Source organism: Canis lupus, chromosome 24 (genome assembly GCF_003254725.2).
Source record: "Canis lupus dingo isolate Sandy chromosome 24, ASM325472v2, whole genome shotgun sequence".
NCBI lineage: Eukaryota > Metazoa > Chordata > Mammalia > Carnivora > Canidae > Canis > Canis lupus.
Window position 1 is genome coordinate 46,149,137 of NC_064266.1, and position 22,922 is coordinate 46,172,058.

The following is a 22,922-nucleotide window of genomic DNA, read 5'->3' on the forward strand; positions in this document are numbered from 1 at the left end:
GGGCGCACGGGGTCCACGCGGACGGCACCGCCGCCGTCCAGCACCCGGCCCAGCCTGAGCGCAGCGTGTGCTCCACTCAGGCCTCCTCGTTTCTCCCGCTTCAGCGGGGGGCTCGTCCGTGCCGCTCCTCGGGCGTACGCCCGGTACCCCGACGTCCGGGTCCTACTGTCAATGACCCCCGCGTTCCCTTTCTGGCTGCTGGCGGCTGGAACACAGAATCACATGTCATTTTGGATCCTGACCCTGTTCCCTACAATTTCACAACATTCAGGCCTCTGTCAGTCACGGGTTTGTGGAGTCTTTCGGACTTTCTGTGCACGGTGGCATCATCTGTGATTTCTTTCTTCGCCTTCGTCCTTTCCGAACTTCACGCAACTTTCGGCCTCGTGTCTTGTTCTTATTTGCCTGGAAACACGGCCATCTGGGGAACGCGGTGGAGAGAGCGGACGTGCCGGGCAACACCATCCCACCCTCTACCTCCAAGCCCACCCAAGTTCCCAAACCTGACATCAGACAAGTAATACCGTGTCGTGCGGGGACACTGAACAGCGGTTAACGGTCTCATGAGAGAAGAACAACGGACAAACCTGTGCCTCGGGTCTGCAGGCAATGCTTCGGCCGGGTGTGGTCTCCCGTTGGCGTCGGGGCTGTGCCTTGGCCGCGACTGTCCTCAGTGGATCAACGGGACCCAGTAGGACATAGAGAAGCTGAAATTAAATCAGTCAGACCTGCCAAAATCCAAGTACGCGTGTCCTCTACCGACTGACCTGATTTATCTCAGGCCAAGAACTTCGTGAAAACCAAGTAGTCACGGTTAGAAAGTCCACGGGTGACGTAATCACGGAATTACCTGGGGCCTTTCACACGGACGGGAACCTGGAAACCACACCTCAAGTGCCTCCTGCTGAGGCTCCGTCCTCCGCCGTCACAGATGCTACAGTGAGGGTGATCCCTGCCCCCAAAGATCACCTCAGAACGTGACCTGACTTGGAGACGGGGCCTTGCTGGCACCCTAATCCATGGTATGACCACTGTCCTGGGGCCGTCCAAGGTGCCAGCCAGCACCGGAGCCGGGGGACAGGCCTGGAACAGACCCCCCGTGGCCTCGAGGGCACAGACCCCGCTGAGCCCAGACCTCAGACTTCCGGCCTCCAGATCAGGAAAACGGGCCTCCACTGCCGAGGGCCCCGGTCTGTGGTGCGGACGGCAGCCCCAGAGGCGATGCAGCAGGCTCCCTGACGAGAGTGGTGTTTCCCGGTGTAACTTGTAAGGAAGCCCACACATTCCTGGGCATGGTCCACCTGAAATCAATGTGAAAACTAGACACCACCTCCGAGCACGCCGACCCACCTACGATACCGACCACGGACAGCGTGCCAGAGGCAGGGTGCAGACGTGCCCGCAACACTAGGGGGTAGCGCGGGGGCAGGGCCTCCTGGAGACCCCATCTGTCTCCAGCACTGGGAAGTTCTCATTGGGGCTGGGGTCATCGCCAGGGCACGTGTCCATGCACGGACCCCCGGGGCCACCGGGGCCTTACCTTGCCTGTCCCCAGGGTGCCCCAGCTGCAAGCACAGGTGCCCCGGCACACCTGTGTCCAGGGTGGGGCGGCCCCTGCAAAGGGACACAGGCAAGGTGGCCCAGACGGCCCAAGCATGCGAGGAGCAAGCTCCACCTCGGGGCCTCACCCTGCAGCACACAGCTCCTGTTCTTGGAGGCAAGGTTATTTCTACTAGAGTCGCTGGGGTTTAGATACTGATGCTAACAAGTAGTAGTTCATAAATAAACACTGTTCCACTCAGTGGAACCAGAGCTCAGTCTCTGGCAGCAGAATATAAAACTGAAAAAAAATGGGAAAAATAGGCAAAACAGATACAGATAAATTTGTTTTTAATAAAGGAGTTAATTTTCTTTCAATCCTATATAAAACAATAGCAATTAAAAACTTCATTTTTGAAAGTAAAATATTTACATATGAACAAGTAACTGTGCAAAATTTACATGAAAAAATGGAAAGACAGGGATTTCCTAAAAGACAAAATAAAAGGTGTAACAGTTTTCAGGTGTTGATAAAAATACTGATCAGCATTCGGTTCACACTCGCGCGAAGTAAAGTCTGACGTGAGGATCCACACAGAGAAAGCCAAAGTATTTACAGTCATAAAAGTACTATCAATAGACAATTTAATACAATAACCTCTGAAAATATAAAGAACCAATTAGTATATTTGTAATAAAAAAATAGGTACAAAGAAGGGGCTTTGCTCTGGACATCTGTAAAGTTGGCCCACAGCTTGCTTACAGTCTCTTAGCAAAATAATTATAGTTTACATAGCCATTTTCATGTTATGTGCCAAAAATTATGTACAATTACTGACAAAATACACCAACCATTTTTCAACACTTGATTCACACTGAGAAACAGTCTTTTGATGATTCTTCTCAACTTTGATTTTATTTCATCTAAGTTTCCACTTTTAGCTAAAAAACACAGTGCAAGTAAAATATATTTATGCTGAAAAGGTTTTCATTTCTTTTAACTTTACAGCTTTACAAACTATAGCAAATAAAATGCGTCTGTACAGATGCCGACCACACACTCGGAAGGAGCCGCCGCGCGGCCTCTCCCGAGCAGAAAGGTGACCACGCTCCGGGCGAGCGCGCGATGAGCTCCGTGCTCCTCGGGGACTCTGGCGAGGGAGAGGACAGGGACATAAATAGTCTAAAACATCAGTTTGCTTTGCCAACTGACTAATACAAAAATAAAATAAATGAAATGAGGTCATTGCTGTAGACACACACCTACGCAGTAAGTTGGGTTGAATAAACCAAAATGCACAAATAATGTAGAAACCGCTACGAGGTGACAGAGGGCAGCTAATTATTTGCTAAACGATTCCATCAGTTTTTATATATGGCTTGTTTGGCAAGAAGGCCACTCAATCAAAGATGAGTTAAGAGTTAATTGTCCGTTCAGAGTGCCCACGGGCCTCTGTGTTCTCTGTTACAGAAACGTGTTTTCTTCCATACTGAAGAGTTGACTTAGAAACAGGAATATAAAACTGTTCCATTGTAAAGAGGTGGCTGTTTTTTAAACAATATCCCATTTGCTTGTTACAAAAGGCGTAATCTGCAAATATATAAAAACGTCCCAGGCGTCTCCATCCGCGATGCCACGCCCGCCCTGTGCTACTTAAGGAATGCTTTGTAGAGCAACAGTGAATGGCTTGTCTCACGCTCATTCTCTAAACAAAATATGAGGTCCCTGAGGTTGACCCGCGTGATCCTTTGTCGCGTGAACTGTCTGGGGGTTCCAACGCCGGAGCTGCCTGGGACCGCCGAGCCTGGGCCCGACCCCTGGTGACGAGAAAGGAGAAGACAGCCGGGTTAGTGGTGTACACGGGTGGGCAGGACCCACGGCGCTGGAAGGAAGGGGCAGAACCAGGTGCGGGCCCCTGGTCCACATGCCTGCGGCCACTCATGCCCCCCTACAGGTGTCCCAAGGAACCCGGATGCTAGAGGCAGCCAGGCTCCTTCCCACAGGCCTGCCCCGTGAGCTGAAGTGCTTTGTGAGTCCCTAACGGGAAGGGAGTGCGAGAAGGCACAGCCCCCATACCGACTTCCAGGACCGGTGCTCAAGCACAGGTGAGTGTTACCCCCCCGCGATTCCCAAAGAGCCCGGACTCCAGCCCCTACAGAAGGAACGGGTGGTGGCTCCCATCCCAAGGGGGTAGGATTCCTCTGGGGCTCAAAGCCGGCGTCCCCGATCTCACGTGTCCAGGAGGTCCAGTGGGACGAATGCCACACCTGGGCCAACTGTGTCGTCCCCACTTCGCTGACAAAGGCACAGTCCCCACACCACAAAGTCTAAACTCCTGGACTTCGTGGGCTGGCAGTCACCCGGTCAGCAGGTCAGGCCGTAGCACTCCGGCCACCGCGGTTATCCGCGGCCAAGGGGACGCCCTGGTCCCCACTGCTGTCTCCGGCTGACAGCAGCGCCAGGGAACAGCCAAGTTCCTCTGAGTCTCTGGCGCCTGCTCATGACACGGAGTTGCTGTGGTGGTTTTCCTGGAAGCATCGTGGCCACCCAGCCGCAGCGTCCTGTGGTCCCAGCACCGTGTCTCCATCCGACGCTCCGAGGGCACATTCGGAATGAAAACTAAGTGTCTGTATTCTGATGGTTAAAGTTGCTCAAGTGGGTTTCAGGGGCAAACAATACAACGGTATTTTTACAGCTTGTTCTCAAGTTTAAAGAAAGTGGGAAGAATCCGGCCGGCGCCAGAGCGCTGCCCAGACAGCCGCAGTTCCAGGAGCCGGGCAGCAGGTGGCAGGCGAGGACCACGGCTCCGCTCGGCGCACCCGGCCCCTCGCCAGGCCCCCTACGCCAGGCCGGCAGGCTGCTCCTGTCCCTGCACACACGCGCCTCCGACCTCAGTCACACTACTTTACACCTCCTCAGGACCCTCTCCTGCTGAGCCCTCCTCCGAGCTAGTTCCTGCAGTGGCTACTTTTCCTTGTTTGAAAGAATGATTCAGGTTTTCTCAGCATTTCCTGAGGCTCCGTAAGAACCCTAAAGTCTTCCAGGCAAGAGACAAACAGCCACCTCTGCAAAGGTGTGTGATGAAAACAGTCTGCAGGAACAGAAGGAACAGCAGGAGCACGGTGGCCATCCTGGGACCCACAACTCTGGACCCCGTCACCACAGGGAGGCCCCAACAGGCCCAAGCAGAGTCCAGTTTCTGGAAAGAAAGCTGCTCAACAGTAGCCTTCCTTCCCTACCTGCCCTGCAGACGCCACCCCTGACCTCAAGGCTCTTGGGGACAGATGCAGCCACGGAGAGAGAACGCAAAGGCACTAGCTTACGCACAGATCCAAGTACCTCTGTGACACTCGTGACCGATTCTGGACCACATCTGATGTTTCTACTTTCCAAATAGCTCAACAGCCAAAACAGCTGGGACAAGGGTAGGTACACACTTCAGGAGCAAACTAACAGCTGCTAAAAGTCGTAAATCAAGATAATTAACACTTTATTGCAATATATTTTAGAAATCAAAGCTAGTGTCAAAGAATTCTGATGGGCAAGTGTCAGCATGGCCCAGGACGGCCGGCTGAGCGCCTCCCACAGGCCCAGGCAACGTGCTCTGAAGGACAGCGAAAAACTGCCATTTCTCGTGGTTCTATGGACTTTTACAAAAAGCCTATGTTCAAAGATATCCTACTTGATACTCAAATTACTTCTACTTATGTGGGATGAGCACTGCCTCTTCCATTTCACACCAAAATGGAAGGACATGCATTCAGGGTCTCGCCTCCAGGGTCATGGTCATCTGCTCTGCGGGCTGCAGAAGGGGGTCACAGGAGCCCAGAGCCCAGCCGGCAGGGCGGGGAGAGCCTGTGGGAGGTCCTGAGCCGCCCCGCCACTGCAGCCTGCCGGCACCGCGCCCCGACCCGGAGTAACAGAGCACTCTGCCGGGTAAGGGCCAACGTCGGGCCCGGGAGGCGGCGGTCGGCAGGACCAACTTCAGCAGCTTGCACACCCATCAAAGGGCTGTTTAGTTCGCTCTGTCTTTGCAGGCACTGGGGCTAAAAACACAGTGACCTTGGACACAGCACTTACGCTCTCGTGCAAGGTGCTTCCACTTCTGAAAACAGAGTGAGAATACCATCACCCTGTCACAGGACCACTGGAAACACTGACAAAAGGAAGCCATTTCTTCCGAAGGCAGCCTTTTCCATCGTCAAACTGCCACAATCAGGCAGCTCAGCGGTTTAGCGCCGCCTTCAGCCCAGGGCATGATCCTGAAGTCCTGGGATCGAGTCCCGCATCGGGCTCCCTGCATGGAGCCTGCTTCTCCCTCTGCCTGTGTCTCTGCCTGTGTCTCTGTCTCTCTCTGTCTCTCTCTCTATGTCTCTCATGCATAAATAAATTTTTAAAAATCTTAAAAAAAGAACTGCCACAATCAATCTGACAGCCAATAAACACTTGATGTAACACCAAATGGAAAGAAAAAACACCTTCCGTCCAAATCCCACCTGGCTCGTGGGCCACCTCATGCGGGAGAGCCCACTGTGGAGAGGGGAGGCGCCACATCACTCACTGGGGGAGAAGCTCCTGGCCCAGCTCTGAGCTTCCCACAAGGGCCAAGAACATGAGGCCCTGCCCATGGGCCCCTCGGGAACTGCCTCAGGGAATATCCACATGGGGGGGCCGAGAGGTGGCCAGAAGCACAGCAGGCAGCTCTCGGGCGAGGCTCTCAAGGCTGCTCCCACACCCCAGGCCTCAGCTGGACAACCAGCAATTTGGGGTGAAACGCCAAGAGAACCGAACGGCACAGGCTCCGCCTGCCCCACTCGGCTGGCCCTGGAGATGGCACACTCCCCAAAGGGGGGGTAAGCTCTCACTGCCCAAAACAGAGCACACCTGCGCAGACAGGTACCTCGAAGACCCCCAGCCACGGTAAAGACACCCAGGTACTCATCCCGGGGGGATGCATGGCACTCACAGGAGGATGAAGACAGCGCATGGCTGGCGAGTCACCTGGCAGCTCCCGGCTCACCCCAGAAAACAACTTAGAACCAGAAGGGAAACACCAGTCTATACAGAGATCACTCCATCAGTGAAGCAGGGAGCACTGTGCTCCAAAAGGGCCCCAAATGAGCAGAACCGGCCCCTCCTCAGTGCGGTGCCCCAGCACCCACAAGGCTACATGGCAAAGACAGACGGGAGACGGCGGGGGCCCACGTCCGGCCAAAGTCAGCCCAGAGTGGCCACTGGTCCACCCGTCTGAGCGCCCAGAGTACCAACAGGAGGGGGGGGGGCTGGGGGGGCAGAGTCCTCGGAGCACAGGGCCTCGGAGAAAGGCCGTAAAACCAGGCGGTGGACAGGAGAGGAGAGGGAAGTTCCCGACGCTGGCAGAAGAGGGCGCCATCGGACCGCGAGTCCTGCGAGCGCCCCCCCCCCCCCCCAATAACCATAAAAGTGAACTCGAATATCAGCAGGTCCACGAGGACCCGCTGCCAAAGGTCAGAAAGTGGAATTCCACGCACATCAGAGACAAATGCCGTCTGGAAAACAAGAACGCTGCAGGGCAGCCCCTTCAGCCACAAACAACGTACCTAAGTGTTCGAGGACATGAAAACTGCTCCAGATCAGAACCTGAAATATTGGGCAGCCTCGGCGGCTCAGCAGTTTAGTGCCGCCTTCAGCCCAGGGCGCGACCCTGGGGTCCCAGGATCGAGTCCCACGTCGGGCTCCCTGCATGGAGCCTGTGCTTCTCCCTCTGCCTGTGTCTCTGCCTCTCTCTCTCTCTCTCTCTCTGTGTCTCTCATGAATAAATAAATAATTTTCAAAAAAAAAACCTGAAATATTAACAAAGAACTGGATTAAGAAACAGAAAGAGGGGCGCCCGGGTGGCACAGTCAGTTGAGCATCCAACTCTTGGTTTCCGCTCAGGTCGTGATCTCAAGGTCGTGAGATAGAGCCCCGTGCTGTGCCCCACACTCAGTGTGGAGTCTGCTTGGTATTCTCTCCCTCTGCCTCTGCCTCCCCCACCCCATCGCTCACTCCCTCTAAAATAAATAAGTAAAATCTTAACAACAAAGGAGTAAGAATTGACTGGATGCAGGAAAAAAATGAAAAAAAAAATCCAATCAGAAATGAGTCAGTTAGCAGTTAGCTATGAGGTGCCGAGGCGGGGAGCAGCGAAGTAGGGGGGCCCAGCAAGGGGCACACGCGAGGACGGGCGCTGCGGCATTAGAGCCTCCAAAGAAGCGAAACAGACAACGTAGCACAAGAGGCACCGAGGCCAAAATCCAAGAGAAAGTTCTGGGAAACAGAGACCAAAATCTGCACTCTATCAACCCTGACGTCTCCTCATAAAACTATTACTTTCAAAGAGACAGATGAGGCCTCTAGGGAAAAAGGGAAAAATAAATTACAAAGCTAAGACAATCCGCCTGACATCAGCTTTTCAAAACCAACTCACAAAAATGAGGCGACCACGGACGAGCATTCACAAAATTACTGAAAGAACATGTGAACCAAGGGTTCTCCGTCCCGCCACACTGTCCTCCCTGCCCATGCCACAGAGGAACTGCTTTCCACACACAAACGTCAGGGGACCCTGCACTGAGGCCCTCGTGGGGGCTCTGCCCCAGGAGAGGTGGGGTCAGGCCGTGGCCATGAGACGGGTCAGCACCCACGGAAACACGCACCTGATACCACAGCGGACGCAGGGCGGGCAGAAGGTCGCGTGTGGTGACAGGACGCAGACAGCCGGGGGGCGGGGGGGACGGACCAGGCTGGCGGCAAGAGCCTGGCACCAACGGGGACCAGTTCCATAAAAACCAAGGACTGGAGGCCTTTCGTGAGGTTTATGTGCAAACATGACCACCAGAAAGTAATCATAAACCTTCCTGAGTACAAACAGAACGTTTTCCTTAAAGAGCAAAGAATATACACTTTAGAGAATCCCAGCAAACACAAAATATGTGTAATTGTAAAATATCACGAGAGAGAAAAGACCAGGCATGCTGGTCGCATCAATAACGGGGAACGGACTTTTTTCATTCACACATTAAAATAAAGCTTTTTGGGGGGATCCCTGGGTGGCTCAGTGGTTTAGCATCTGCCTTTGGCCCAGGGTGCGATCCTGGGGTCCTGGGATCGAGTCCCGCGTCGGGCTCCCTGCATGGAGCCTGCTTCTCCTTCCTCCTGTGTCTCTGCCTCTCTATCTCTCTCTCTCTCATAAATAAAATAAATCTTTAAAAAATTAAAAAATAAAAAATAAATAAAATAAAGCTTTTTGGTGTGCCAGGGGGGCTCAGCCGGGGAAGCGTCATGCCTTCAGCTCCAGTCATGATCTCAGGATCCTGGGATCGAGCCCCGGGTCGGGCTCCCCGCTCAGTGGGGAGTCTGCTTCCCCCTCTCCAACCTGCTCGTGCTCTCTATTGCTATCTCTCTAATGAAGAAGTAAAATCCTGAAAACAAAGAAAGAAAAGAAAAGCTTTTTGACTTGACTCTGAAAAAAAAGACCAAGCCATTGTGCTACTGACTGGAGACATGCCCAACATCAGGAAGGCTAAAACAGGTGGGGGAACAGAGGTGTTCTACACGGAGGGAAGCAAGGAGAATGGGTGACGGTCCCAACTCAGGACACAGAACTCAAGCCCACTGGACAAAACGGGTGTTTTTTTAACACCGAAAGTGACAACTCACAGAAGCTGTAACGCTTATCAATACTTATGTGTCAGGGATCCCTGGGTGGCGCAGCGGTTTGGCGCCTGCCTTTGGCCCAGGGCGCGATCCTGGAGACCCAGGATCGAGTCCCGCGTCGGGCTCCCGGTGCACGGAGCCTGCTTCTCCCTCTGCCTATGTCTCTGCCTCTCTCTCTCTCTCTCTCTGTGACTATCATAAATAAATTAAAAAAAATTAAAAAAAAAAAAACTTATGTGTCAAATAACAGGGCACACACACAGCCCCTCGCTACAAAGCAAAAACTGCAGGAAACATAGGAGGTAAAAATAGAAGCGCGCTAGTAACAGTCACCACACTCAGGACAAAACACATCAAATGGACAAAAATAAGCAAGGACTCAGAAAATTGGTCAGCATAATCAGCAAGGTAGGCATCATGGACATCTATTAAGCTCTCCACCCTCTCGGGAGAATATGCCTGTCCTCAAGCACCCACTGCACATCATGGAAACCGATGACCTGTATCACCCGTCAGACTGGCAAAATCTAAGACGAGGACAACACCTGGCGCTGGTGAGCGTGGGGAGCCCTCTCCCACGCCACAGGGGGACACAACGTGGCATGATCTTCCAGAGGGGAGCCCAGCCACTGCGAACAAAACTACCTGTGCCCTTAACCACCCTCAACGATACCCCCGCAAGGCGAAGATGCTCGTGCACACGGTATCTAAGGCCGCATCACCTGTGCACGAGGAGAGACGGCGACGGTTCCGAAGGCACCGCATTGCTATAAAACAGAATGAGGAGGATCTTTCTGAAATGAAATCAAGTTCCAGGATGTATTAGTGAGAATGGCACGCTGCCAAAGGGTGCCTTGCCTGCACCTCAAGGAAGGTGAAAGAGGGAAAGAAAACACGCACAGGTGCACTGAGTGGACATGGACTGCGGGGGTGGGGGGCGGGACTCATGACGGGCACCCTCTGTCTGCAGGGCTCTCCGCACTTCTGATCCCTGGAGCCCTGGCCACGCTCCGCCCACCAAACTAAACAATTAAAATCAACCGAAAAGTAGGGGAATCCAACATGGAATACAGGCAGCAGCAGGAGAGCCTAAAGCTGCGCTGCACTGCGCTACGTTGTAAGGACTAGAGCCGCGGTGAAAGCAGTGGCAGGAAGGAAGAAGCCCACCCGAGCAGCTTCGAAATGCAACATTCTGACCGGATGTTGTGATGCTAAGTACAACAAGAACGGTGCAGAAATATTCCACACAGCTTAGCAACTCTGAAACGTCTTTATACTTCAGGATCAAACAAAAATAAGTACACGTGGAACAACAAACCAGGTCTCCCACATGAGACACCAGGCACGGCCAGGAGGAGCCCTGTGGCAGCAGAAGAGAAGCTGAGGTCCACGTACAAGCGCCTGTTTCCAGCAGAGACAGAGGGACAGAAACAAAGCAAGTGTGGCGGAGCGCGTGTGGCCCTCGAGGAGGGCTGGACACAGGACACCCAGGAGCACGGCCAACAGAAGGAGCCTGCGCTGATTCCATGGTTATGGCAGGAATACCATAAGCTAAGTCTGGAACATTCTGCAATGTGAGAAAGGAAGAAGTCTTCAAAAAGTGAGGGGTCATGAGAGGTCATAGGAGCTGGCCGAGGCCGAGGCCACGTGGGCGTCCAAACATGGACAGCGGTGACGGAGGGTCACCCACGGTACAAGCCAAGTGTACACACTAACATGGGTAAGTCACTGAACGAGCAAGCAGGAGGGGGAACAGGGCAGAGGCGACAGCTCCCTTTACAGCAGAACCACAGTTAACACACGCGTGGGGCCAGAAAGAGAAAACCAGTCCCAGGCAGAGAGCACAGCCGCCACTGCAGAGACAACTGCTTGGGGACGCAGGAGCCCGCGGCACAGTCAGCCGGCAGATGCCACCTGAACCCAGTGGTCGAGGTGATCACGTGATGCACGGACAAGGGCACCCTACCAGCTTTTTGACATTCTAGCCAAAATTACGGAGCCTGGATCTAGTCATGAAGAAACCTAAGAGGAACCCAAATTAAGGGACTTTGTACAAAATACGTGACATACACACTTCACAAGTGTCAATATTAGGAAAGACAAGGACTGGGAAAGACACCAAGTCAGGAACCACAAGGTCCTGGGTGAGGTCCTGCAACACAAAGACATCACCAGTGGGAAAATAGGGCACTCACACGTGGAAAAAATATTCGCAAAAGAAACATCTGCTCGTGGACTATCACCCACTCTGCAAAGAACTCACAAAACAAGAGTAAACAACCTGAATAAAACTGGGCCGGGGGCAGCCCTGGTGGCGCAGCGGTTTAGTGCCGCCTGCAACCCAGGGTGTGATCCTGGAGACCCTGGATCGAGTCCCACGTCAGGCTCTCTGTATGACGCCTGCTTCTCCCTCTGCCTCTCTCTCTCTCTCTCTCTCTCCCTGAATAAATAAATCAAATCTTTAAAAAAAAAAAAAAAAAGCTGTGCCGGGCAGCCCGGGTGGCTCAGCCATTTAGCACCTGCCTTCGGTCCAGGGCATGATCCTGAAGACCCGGGATCGGGTCCTGCATCGGGCTCCCTGCATGGAGCCTGCTTCTCCCTCTGCCTGTGTCTCTGCCTCTGTCTCTCTTTCTTTCTCTGTGTCTCACGTGAATAAATAAATAATAAATAAATAAATAAATCTTTAAAAAAAAAAAAGGGGCCAAAGCCCTGACCGGCCCCTCACCACAGAGGACCCGCAGGCGAGCCCCTGAACTCACGCCCCTCGGCCTGTGTCACCAGGAAATGCCGACGACGACCAGTGAGACGCCCGCACGCCCGTCAGAAGGGCCCAAGACCACCGCGCCCACGACGCCAAGCGCAGGCGGGGACGTGGGCCAGCAGGGCTCCCTGGGGGGCCGGCGGGAAGGCGGGACGGCGCGGCCACCTGGGAGACCCTCTGGAGGGCGACGCTGACAAGCCCGAGCCCCCTCCTACCCTGCGCCCCAGCGCCCGGGCGCCCTAGGATTTGCCCGCAGGAGCTGAGAGCCCACGTCCACGATCCCGCTCACGGATGTCCACGCGGCTCTGCCCGGAACCGCCCACACTGGGAAGCGGGCAAGGCGCCCCTGGGCAGGGGGGATGAGTCCGGGGCGGTCCGTCCAGACGACGGGCTGTCACTCGGGCTGACGTGAGAAGACGCGGAGGACGCGTGTCCCCAAGCGAAGGAAGCGCACGCGGCGTGACTCCGACCCCGTGACCTTCTGGAAGAGGCGCAAGTACGGAGACGTGGACCGACCGGTGGGCGCTGGGGCGGCGGGAGGCGGGGTGCGGGCAGGGGGAGACGAGCGCGTGGCGCGGGGGGACTCAGGGCAGGGAGACGGCCCTGCGTGATGCGCTACAGCCGATGCCCGTCACTGGACGTCTGTGCAAACCCGCGGCGCGCGGCGCCCAGAGGGACCCGAGGGCCAACCGCGGACTGTGGGTAATGACGATGTGAGTGTGTGGACTCATCCTGGCAAAACCAACACGACTGTGGTGAGTGATGAGGACAACGGGGAGGCCGTGGGGGAGGGTGCAGAGAACCTCCGAGCCTCCCTCCCCGTTCCCTTGTCGACCGACAACTGCTCTAAAAGTTTATTATACTTCTAAAAAATTAAATTCTGAAAAACAAAATCAGATAAAGTCTTGTAACAGCCTATGGCACCAATGACTCATACTGGGGGGAAGCTGAGTGAGGGGTACACAGAAACACTCATGTTTCCCTACTTTTCCATGCATCTAAAATCAGTTCAAAATGAATGGTTTTTTAAAAGATGTATCCCAAGGAATTGCTCCTAAACTCAAAAAAAGAAAAGGATCAGAGTACTACTACTACCTCTGATGAAGGAAGGCACAAAGCAGAGACTCGGTGGTAACCGCTCTGTTTGTAACACACAAGCATCCCCCCAAAGCCCCAAAACAGGCAAAAGCAACAACATACGAAAGAACTCCCCAGAACAGCCTCTGGTGACCTGCTTCCTTCCGTGTCGCTCGGGGTCCCCGTGCTTTCACTGCCAGCTGCTGCCTCGCGGCCGGCTCCCCCCGTGGGTTTGGAAGCACACACTTTTCCTAGTCCCCAGCACAGACTCTGGACGTACCTTAACACCTGAGTCAAAGTTAATCAATATGCTTTACCCCTCTGCCTCCTGCCCCTCCCGGCACGGGGACCCCAGCAGCCAGCGTGGCTGGGACCAAACACAGGGAATAACGGGAACTCGATCTCTCACGGAGAAGGACTCATAGGCAAGGAGAGGGCGAAGGCTGGGCAGCAGCCCTGCGTGCAGACTACGATCCGGGTGTTCGCAGGAACGAGACGGGTGTTTCAGACACAGAAAGCGCCACACACGCATCTGCACTTGCATGAACGCCCCTGGGCCTGGAAGGAGCCGTGCAGCGAACAGCACACACAGAGCTCTGACCCTGGCCTCCACGCACCATCCCCGCCGCCACCCCCTACCCCTGGAGGGCACCAGGGCTCCTGGCGAAGCACCGGAGGGGCGGGGAAGCACCAGAGGCCCCGGGATGCCTCTCGCCAGTAAAACCGTGATGCTTCAAGAACGAGGGAGATACTTCAAAAGGATATAGAAACCAGCTTGAAGGAGCTTCCACTGCCCAAATCTAGAAATAATGAGAGTATTGATTACAACCCACGGAATACACAGGCGTCCATGGTCCCTGCCACGGTGATGAGCGAACAAACAAATGGAGCATGAACGGAGGAGGGAAAGCTCTCCTTACAGCAGAAGGCAACTAGCAAACGTGGAAGGTGCAACGGACAAAGGTCCTCACAACCGGCACCTGTGACGGCCGCCGAGAGGCAGGCGGGTGTGAGCAGTGGATGCCGAGGCTGGTGGCGGTCTGAGGAAGGACGGCCTCCGCATCGCCCTGAACAGCTCCTTACTAAATGCCAACACACACTGAGTCACGGGGATCACACTGCGGAAACACGGCTGAGCCGACGAACCGGGGAGCAACGTGCAGGTCAGCAGGAAGGTCTCCACACGGGCCTCCGGATGCGACAGACCCAACAGCCTGCCCATCGAGATGGGGGCGCCCCTGCCAGTCACCCCACACACAAGCCCCGGCCTCTTCAGTACCATCCAGAACGGGGAGATTCAGAGCAGGCTCATGTGGCCTGCCAGCTGGATGCCACACGTCCCTGCACAGAGCAACAGAGACGCTGCCGGGCCGCTAGCGAGGTGGGGGCAGGTGGGAGCAGGTGGGAGGGCGGGCGGACTTCCTGCCTGGGACTGGGAGGCTGTGGGGCACTGGGGGGCGCAGGACATCCCATCACAGGAAGACTATGCAGGTCCATACAGGCAGTGCACACGCACACACTGAGACACACAGACACCAGGATGAGGTGCGTGTGATGCAATGTTCAGAACTGAGAACTCAGACTAACGGAGTTCTATGTGCTGCTACTACAACTTTTCAGTAGGTTGAAACTATTTTCAATTTTTTAAAAAGTTGTATTTAAAAAAAAATAAATCACTATACCCTGGGAAGACAGCCACAGGGGCAGCTGTTTCTTGGTCTTCCCAAAGGCCCACGTAGACTTATGGCAACTAGATGACAAAACCTAAAACCAGCAGACGACACAGCAAAGCCAGGGGAGGTGAGCCGCGGGCAGCCACAGGCCGGATGGTACCACAAAACCGTGCGGCACAAACTAGAGCAACACCAGTGGGCACTAGCAGGCCTGGAAACCCCAGGAGCCCGTGGGTCCTCAGAAATGGAGACAGCCGCTGAGCCTGGGGCTGGGCCTGCCCTGGGCCCAACAGCACAGGGCCTCACACAGATGAGACCAGGGGATGGGAAACTGAAGACGAGGAAGACAGGGGCAGTGGAGACCAGGGCAGCCCGAGAGCACGGCGGGTGGACACCGGGGGCCCGGGGAGAGCAAGCAGCCGCACCTCCATCACCGCACGAAGACCACATCAGAGGGGCTCGAGAGGTTCGCAGACTACCTCAGACACCATCTCCTCTTAGAAGTTTAAGAAAACTAAATTCATAGGAAAGGAGAACCGGAAAACACAGAGGCCAAATCCCACATGAGTCGGGACAAGGGAAAAAGGAGAGAAAGAGGATGAATGACATCTCTACCACGAGAAACACCATGAACACATAATAATAAACAGACCGGAACTGTCACGTTCTACCTTCAAACAAGCTAGAAGACACGAAGAACATGGTTGCAGTCGGGAGAGAACAGAAGCTGGATCTGCAAACTGTAGAAACGAGGTGCCAGAGGCAAGAAAAATTAGAAAGGGAAGTTGTGAACGAAAGCCAAACCACAAGAACGGAGCCGTGAGCCCGAAAGAGGCCGCCAGAGGGAGGAGCGGGCAGGCAAGGGGCAGGCGAGGGCGGCGTGAAGGCCGAGGCAAGGGCGACATGACCCCACCACCGGGACGTCTGCAGAGGAAGCTGGGCAAACCCACCGAGAGAGAAGGTATTCCCGAATAAAACAGATCTGAAACTGCCTGTGAAGGACTCAACCCAGGAATGCCAACACAAGATAACTAATTCCAAGTACAATTAAAGGCTCTTTAAAAAAAAAAAAAATCCTTTGGGCAAAAAGAACACATGACATACAAGAGAAATAAAATTAGACCATCATCAGGCTTGAAGAGCAACACTGTACGCCGGGAATAAACGTCCAGGGTAACACGTGTAAGGTTCTCAAGGAAAGAAAACAGGAGCCAAGGATTTCGGCTACGGAAATGGACCTTTAGGAACACAGGACACGGACTGTCATCCGTGTGGATGACCTCGGGGATGTCGTCCCCACGAACAATCCCAGACTGTGGCACAGAATGAGACTCTGCATAGACACCACCAGTACTGCAGGATGGTGAGCTGGGGGAGGGTGAAAGGGACAGAGGTGAAGACATGACACCCAGACAACGCACTACGTCAGTGGAGTCAAGAGTGTGTGCACGCATGACAGGCCTCGCTGGAACCCAGCCCACGTGCGCGAAGACCTCCCTCCCACCGCGGCCCCCAGCCGAGACATCGCAGGGCCTTTCCCCGGGAGGACAACTTACTCCCTAGGGTAAGAGCCACCCCGACAAAGCCTAGAACCAAACGTGGACAGGGAAGGCGGAGTGTGCAGGGGCGTCCCACAGGCCCGTACTGACCCCAAAGTGAAACCCAAAGCACACGAGTCAGGGTGAACCGCCTGCTAAAGCAAGAGTCAGCAGTCTCCAAAGGAAGACAAAACCCAGTCTCTCAACCTGTCACCCACCATATCCAGCATCGAGCAACAATCACGAGACGTGCAAAGAAACAGGAATGCATGACCCACCGTTGAGAAGAAAAGCAGTGAACGGAGTGAAGCTGAGGAGCCCAGATGCTGGCCCTGCAAACACATCAAAGCAGCTTTGACAAAGAGGCCAGAGGCATGATGTCCCGGGAGCTGTGCTCTCTCTCAGGACGTGAGCAGACAGGGAATCTCAGCAGAGTCAGAAACCCTAAGAAAGACCGGCGGGAAACCCCACAGGCACAAATACATCAGCACGTGAGAGCTGCCCTGGGTGGGCTTCACGGCCGCCTGCCGATGACACAATCGACGCAGTCAGGGAACCTGGAGACTGCGATCAGAAGAAATCGTGCTGAGGACAAGAGAAGATGAAAGACAACTGAACAGTGCCTGAGACCCAAGGGCAACATCATCAGGTCTGACATATGTGTAACTGGAAACCCCACGAGAAAAAAAGACCAGCAGAAAAAAATTTTGAAGAAATAAAGGTCACAATGTCACAATGTCTCAAATTGGAGGAAAAACACTGACCTACAGATCTAAGAGCCCCGACCAGGCTGAATGTCAAGAGAACCAAGTCTAAAGACAACCCAGACAAACATCTAAAAATTAAGACAATAACCTCAAAGCGCCAAGGAGGGAGACAGCAGGCGGAGACCTTGGTGGGCCCAAGAAGGCAACCGAGCCGCCCCTTCTACAGGACCGCGCCGGGCATGGACCTATCACAGCCAGGCATCAGGTTTATGAATGAGAGTTTTGCAATTTGGGGACACACACTAGGAAAACTCCCACCTTTTTTGTGACCTGGAACAAGACAGCACAGCACTGACGCGGGAATGTCCTTGCAGGCGTGCAAGACGCCAGCTCAGGTAGAGGGGCCCAGGGAACAGGGCAGGGGGCACGGCGCAAAGGGTGCCTGGTCCTGGGGCACAAGTATCCCTCTTGGTGGGTCCTTTCTGAAAGTTAGATGACATCCATCCGGATATGCTCCGCACATCCAAGAATGTAGAAGAAAATAAATCTTAAATGAAAAAAACACTGTCAACCCAGAATTTTATATTCAGGTAAAATATCATTCGAAATTGAGGGAGAAACATCGCCTCTTTCACGTACACAGAAGCCGAGAGAACCCGTCGTCAGCACACCACACAAGAAACGCTGGTGCTGCCCTGCAGGCCCAGGGAACTGCTGCCAGCGCAAGCCCGGCCGCCACCACCACCAGAAGCCGTAGGGAAAGGCCAGGCTTGCTTTCTTCCTGTAATTTACTCAAAAAACAAGTCACAGTGTAAACAAAAGTAGCAATACCCTAAAGTTAGGTTTATAACTACATGAAGGTATCACCACAAACAAAACAAAAAACTAACAAAATCTGAACAGAAACCAGCACGGGCTGCTTTCCCTCACGCCAGGCCCCATGGCCCCGTCCGTCCTCCTCCAGGCCTGCGTCACGCATGCTGCTCAGGAGCGGGCGCCCCTGGAAGGCGCTCCAGCAGTTAGCGTCACCCTGCGCTCCCTGCACAGGCCATCTAACCTCACGGCATCCAATCACAGCCCTCACTTCCTCACAGAAAGAACTTCCATCCACAAGTCGACGGGACACAGAAATTCCAAGGGAGATGGCCACATACATGTGGCCAATTCTCACATGTGTCTGCCGACCGAGAGGTGCCCCCGAGGCCCCCACCAGCCCTCGATCGCTGTCGTGCTACGTACTTCTGTCCCCGACCCCGGTCCTGGAGAATCCACTTTCCTCTTTTTCCTGGGCCCGATGGCGGCGAGTGCTGTGAGGTTGGCATCGCGCTGCCTCATCTGTGCCAGCTCTTGTTGCTGCATCTTTGTTTTGAAGAGGAAACGAGGACTGTCATTTCATGCACATGATTTTTGCTTATCACAAAAGTAACAGAGACATCAAAGATCTTCAGAAACTGTCTAAATTAAAATTTCTTTACTGTTTTGACTGTAATGGTAGGTTTATCCTGCGATCAGAAAAATCATAAAGCAAAAATACGTTCATCTTTAGAAGCTCAGAGAATATAACAAACTGTGTAAATATAAAGACTGAAGAGACCCCATGAGAAATTACTGTTCCATCTAAAAGCAGAACACACAGTTGCCCTCTGCAAACATCTTACATAGCCTCATCACAGAGATGCCACCACTTTCTTCCCCTTTCTTTGGTTGGACGATTAGGTTACATAAGAATCTATTTTCAAATGTATAGTAAAGATTTTTTATTAAAAGAGCTTACCTCTTTTGCCTTCTGTTTCAACCTTAATTGTTCTGGATCTTCTTGTCTGGATCGAGACTATTTTTTTTAAAAAGTAAAAAAAAAAAAAAATAATGAGCGAACTATCATCTAACAAAAGACAAAAATATAGCCTGCACATCATGGAAAAAAAACAAACTCTTAATCCGAAGAAAATCAGGCCCACTGGAGAAGCGCTCAGAGGCGGTCATCATCCCGCCCACCGGTCACAGGAGCCTGACAGATGGCATGCCAGGACGGCCCGCAGGGCTCTGGACGCAGGTCCACGTCCCACCTGCAGCCCTCTCCTAAATCACACGCATCACGTCTTCTGCAGGGCCAGCCCCCAACACAGGGCCAGCCTCCCACAGCCCTGAGCGCGTGCGCGGGTGCTCAGGACCCAGGCCAGGAGCAGCCCCAAGTGCGGTACTTGCCTTGGCTGCTCGCATAAGGATTTCTCTCTCCTGCTCATCCTTCCTCTGCTTTTCAATTTGATCGAGCTGCTCAAAAAATTTAAGCTGAGCCCGGACGTCACTTGCCTGCTCATATCTATCATCATCCTACAAAAAGGTAAAAACACGGTCATAAATTTGGGGCCTAGGCTGGACAGGCTGCACATCATCCCACCTCCCAAAGCAAGTCCTACATAACTTCCACACCTGACCCCTCATCCCCAGATGGCCTGTGTGTGACATGCTCTGCGGGTTAACACACACACAAGTGAGTCTCAGGCAAGCTGTGCTGGGGCTCGCGGGGGTTTCCACTCTGCACACTTTGTTACTGTTCCTTTATTCTAACTGCCGCTCTGACGGCACCGGCCTCACACCGTCGGCCCCTCTGGGTACTGCTCATGTGAGGGAGGGAGGAGGAAGGCGGATCCCACCCTGCAGCCTGCCCCCGGAGGCTGGGCTTTAGCACAGGTGACCCTCCACGAATCCAAACAGAGCAGTGGTCCAAGTCACGGGAGCAGGCGTGGGCCAGAGCCCTGAAGGTCTGCAGGAGCGAGGGTAAAACCAGAGGAGGCTCCCCGAGCTCCAAAGTGGGGGAGGTCACCTCCATCCCAGACCCAGCCCAGGCTAGACCCCTGACGTGCACCCTCATGCAGACCCATCCTACTTCCCAGCCAGGGCACACAGAGCCTGAGGCCACCATGGGCTAATGAGGTGGCCTCGTCCCCAAAACGTAGCTCCATGAAACACTCAAAACCAGTGTGCCACCCCCACGTCTGGTGCAGGAAGAGGCTTCCTAGCACCACTGACCAGGAGTCCACAGCAAGTGCAGCCTCTTTGGGAAGCCAGTGAGTTACCTTATAAGAGAAGTTCTTCTGCTGAGCAGTTTCTGATATCTTTTCTACAAGGTTCTGTAGCCTCTGCTGCGTAGCGTGGGATACGTAACTCACTACGTCTGGATGCAACTCCGTGATGCCGTGTTTTTTACCTGGGGGTAGGCAACACTTTACAAATGTCGCTGTTCTGTCGTCCACGACTCACCGCTTGGAGCAACGTGAGGACGGCCCCCGCAGGCCTTCGGGGCGGGAGGGGTTGGTCTACACCCGCTGCAACTACCTGAGGACCACTGGCATCAGCCATGTAGGACACGGGCAAAAGGCGGGACAAGGCACCAGGCGTGTTCGCGGAGGCCCACGTGCCCCGCCAGGAGCTGCCGGCAGACGGCAGCTCCACTCGGAAGACTAAGCCACACGGGCACACCAGCAGTCCTGGGGATGGCTGCGGGGCTCCAACGTACCTATTTCTAAGATTCTTCTTTGTAAAGGCGCTGGTAAGAGGAAGGTTTCATCCTTACAGGACCGTGTCAGGGTGCCCACTAATTCAGAGTTCGTGGCTAATATTCGTGCACTTTCTTCTGACAGGTTCACTCCCGCCATCGAGGCCACATCATTGATGTCATCATCATCCCTTCGGAGAAGAAGATAATGCTGACTGAGCGAGGGGCGCGTCAGGAGGTGCACTTGGGGGGCCTGACCCAGTGGGACCCCGTGTAGAAAGCACGCCGATGCCCTCTAGGTGTGCGTCCGCCAGCTCCCTCCTGTACCGCGCTGTCACCTGAACGAGGAAGGCTAGTGGTTCTTTGAAAATGAATCTGTTCTTTTAAACGAAGGCCCGATGGAGCTTAAAGCCACACAAGCGTCCTGGCGTGAGGACGTGTGCAGAGGGCCCCCCCAGTGAGGGCTAAGTTGAGGGAGCAAAACCCAGCAACACTGTCCTCACTGCTTCAAGGAGTTTGTTCCAAGTGAAACCTTTCTTTAAAAAGTCAAAGAGCATTAATTTATTCTTAAAACAGTAGCAGTTACAGAAAAGCCGGAGTCCAGGGTGTGGGACTCTTTCTTTCCCTTCACCCGCAGGAAAGCTGCCAACCCGAACCCCCCTCCTCCACCCTGTGCTCCCTGCACCCAAGGGCGTCCCTGCATGGCTCTCCAGCCTCCTTAGCCTGGAATGTTCCTCAGCCTTGCTCTGGTTCTTGTGCCTGTGACACCTGCAAGGCCACAGGCCAGGAGTCTTGCTGCACGTCTGTGTCCATCTGATGTGTCGTCCCCACCCCACCCTCAGCTCGAGACAAGAATGTCACACAAGCTCCGCAGAGGGCTGGGTCTCCTTGGTCCCTTCCTGACGTGCTGCGAGCTCCAGCCCTCGGGGGTCCCGGCCCACATCCCCCTTCCCCATAAGTTTCCCATTCATTCATTCTCACAGGCTCGTGCTTTCCCGTCTCATCCAGCGGGCACAGTCCATTCCTACAAACATGGGCAGTGAGGAGGCCCTAACTAGGCAACTCCTGTTGATTCTGATGGTGTCCGTCCACCCCAACACTGCTTTCTGACCTATCAAGATGCACCAGCTCCCCCTGTGAAGACCCCAGAACCAGCCTTTCTAAGGTGTCTGGGTCACAAGAGCAGAACAGCTTTTAGAAGACATAGTCTGAGCACTGGGTGTGCTGGCCGCCACGCCAGGGCGCCCCCGGTGCACAGAGCAAGGGGCTTCGTCCAGTTCCCCCTACGTGTGTAGACACTGAACCCCGAGCTAACTCAGCCCCACGGGGGCCGTTCTAGCTCACTCTTCTGCACTTCTAACTCCCTCCCCTGGCAGGAAGACACCAGGGTTCCCAGTGACCCTTGCTCTCTTACTACTCTGACCTGCCAGCAGACCCCCCCTTTCCTCATGGATGTCCTCCCCGCCCCACCAGGCGCTGGCCCTCCATGCCAAGGCCCCCAGGCTCAACACCCTCCTCACCCCACTTGGGTGCAGATGAGGCTAGGGCCACCAAGGCTCAGCACTGCTGATGCTAACTCCGTTCCACCAGCCAACAGCTTCAGGGATGACTTCTGGGAGGGAGCAGCCCCGTGAACACCCCTGAGATGCAGGACCTCTCCTGCTGCTTCACCATCACCCACGTCAGCACTACAGCCTCTATCCCATGATTCCCTGACACGTAGTCCCTCGCCCGGCTGCTCATCAAGAGCCCATGGTACAGCGTTTCCACAAGTTTTAAAGTTAAAAGAAGGGCAGGTGAAGCGTCCTGCACTACAGCCATGATGCACTCACAACACTGAGACGGAACATCATAGCGACGGGTTTTCTATTCATTCATATACCAAAAAGCGCTGCTGAGTTCCTGCTACGAGTCTGAGGCACACCTCCCTGCACAAACTTTGCGGAAAAGGTGCACACAAAGGTCAAAATGAAGCGGGGGAAGAACGCAGCGTCAAAGCTGTAGTTGTGGGTGCCACGGGGCGGCCCTCTCCTTACCGAAACGAGCCTCCCCCAGGCTCCTTGAGTTTGTTTTTCTGCGCAGCAGCTGCTTGAGCCGAGACAGCAGAGAGAGCTTTGGTTCCAGGTAGCACGGCGGGCTTCACCACGGGGACTGCAACACAAGACACCAACGGTATACCCACCAACAGGCCGTGGGCACACTCCGTGGAAGCCCCCGCCACTGCTCTGGAGCCTGGTGGCCCAAGGGGCAGGCATCGCCGCGGACCTGCCACGATGAAGCTGGTAGAAACTCCGGGATCCCAACCCGAAAGTACAGGCAAAAGCGTAGCGCGCCCCCCAAGCACTTACTCCTCTGAAACCCATCGCCCTCTGGCAAGTGCGAGAGAGGCTGGGAGTGGAGCAATCAGCTGCGCTGACTGGATCTGACTCCCACACCCACCCCCCACGGAGGTG

At 54.4% G+C, this 22,922-nt stretch overlaps 1 protein-coding gene across 1 annotated transcript in view; it reads right to left on the bottom strand.

Annotated features, from left to right (window-relative positions):
* Window positions 1-1,873: 1,873 nt before the first annotated feature.
* TAF4 (TATA-box binding protein associated factor 4) overlaps window positions 1,874-22,922 on the bottom strand; it is a 67,296-nt gene continuing 46,247 nt past the window's right edge. Inside the window, 7 exon segments of the mRNA XM_049100309.1 lie at window positions 1,874-3,357; window positions 18,213-18,332; window positions 18,748-18,804; window positions 19,179-19,304; window positions 20,051-20,181; window positions 20,491-20,660; window positions 22,506-22,620. Of these exon segments, the coding sequence (XP_048956266.1) occupies window positions 3,190-3,357; window positions 18,213-18,332; window positions 18,748-18,804; window positions 19,179-19,304; window positions 20,051-20,181; window positions 20,491-20,660; window positions 22,506-22,620 (887 nt within the window). The 3' untranslated portion in view covers window positions 1,874-3,189.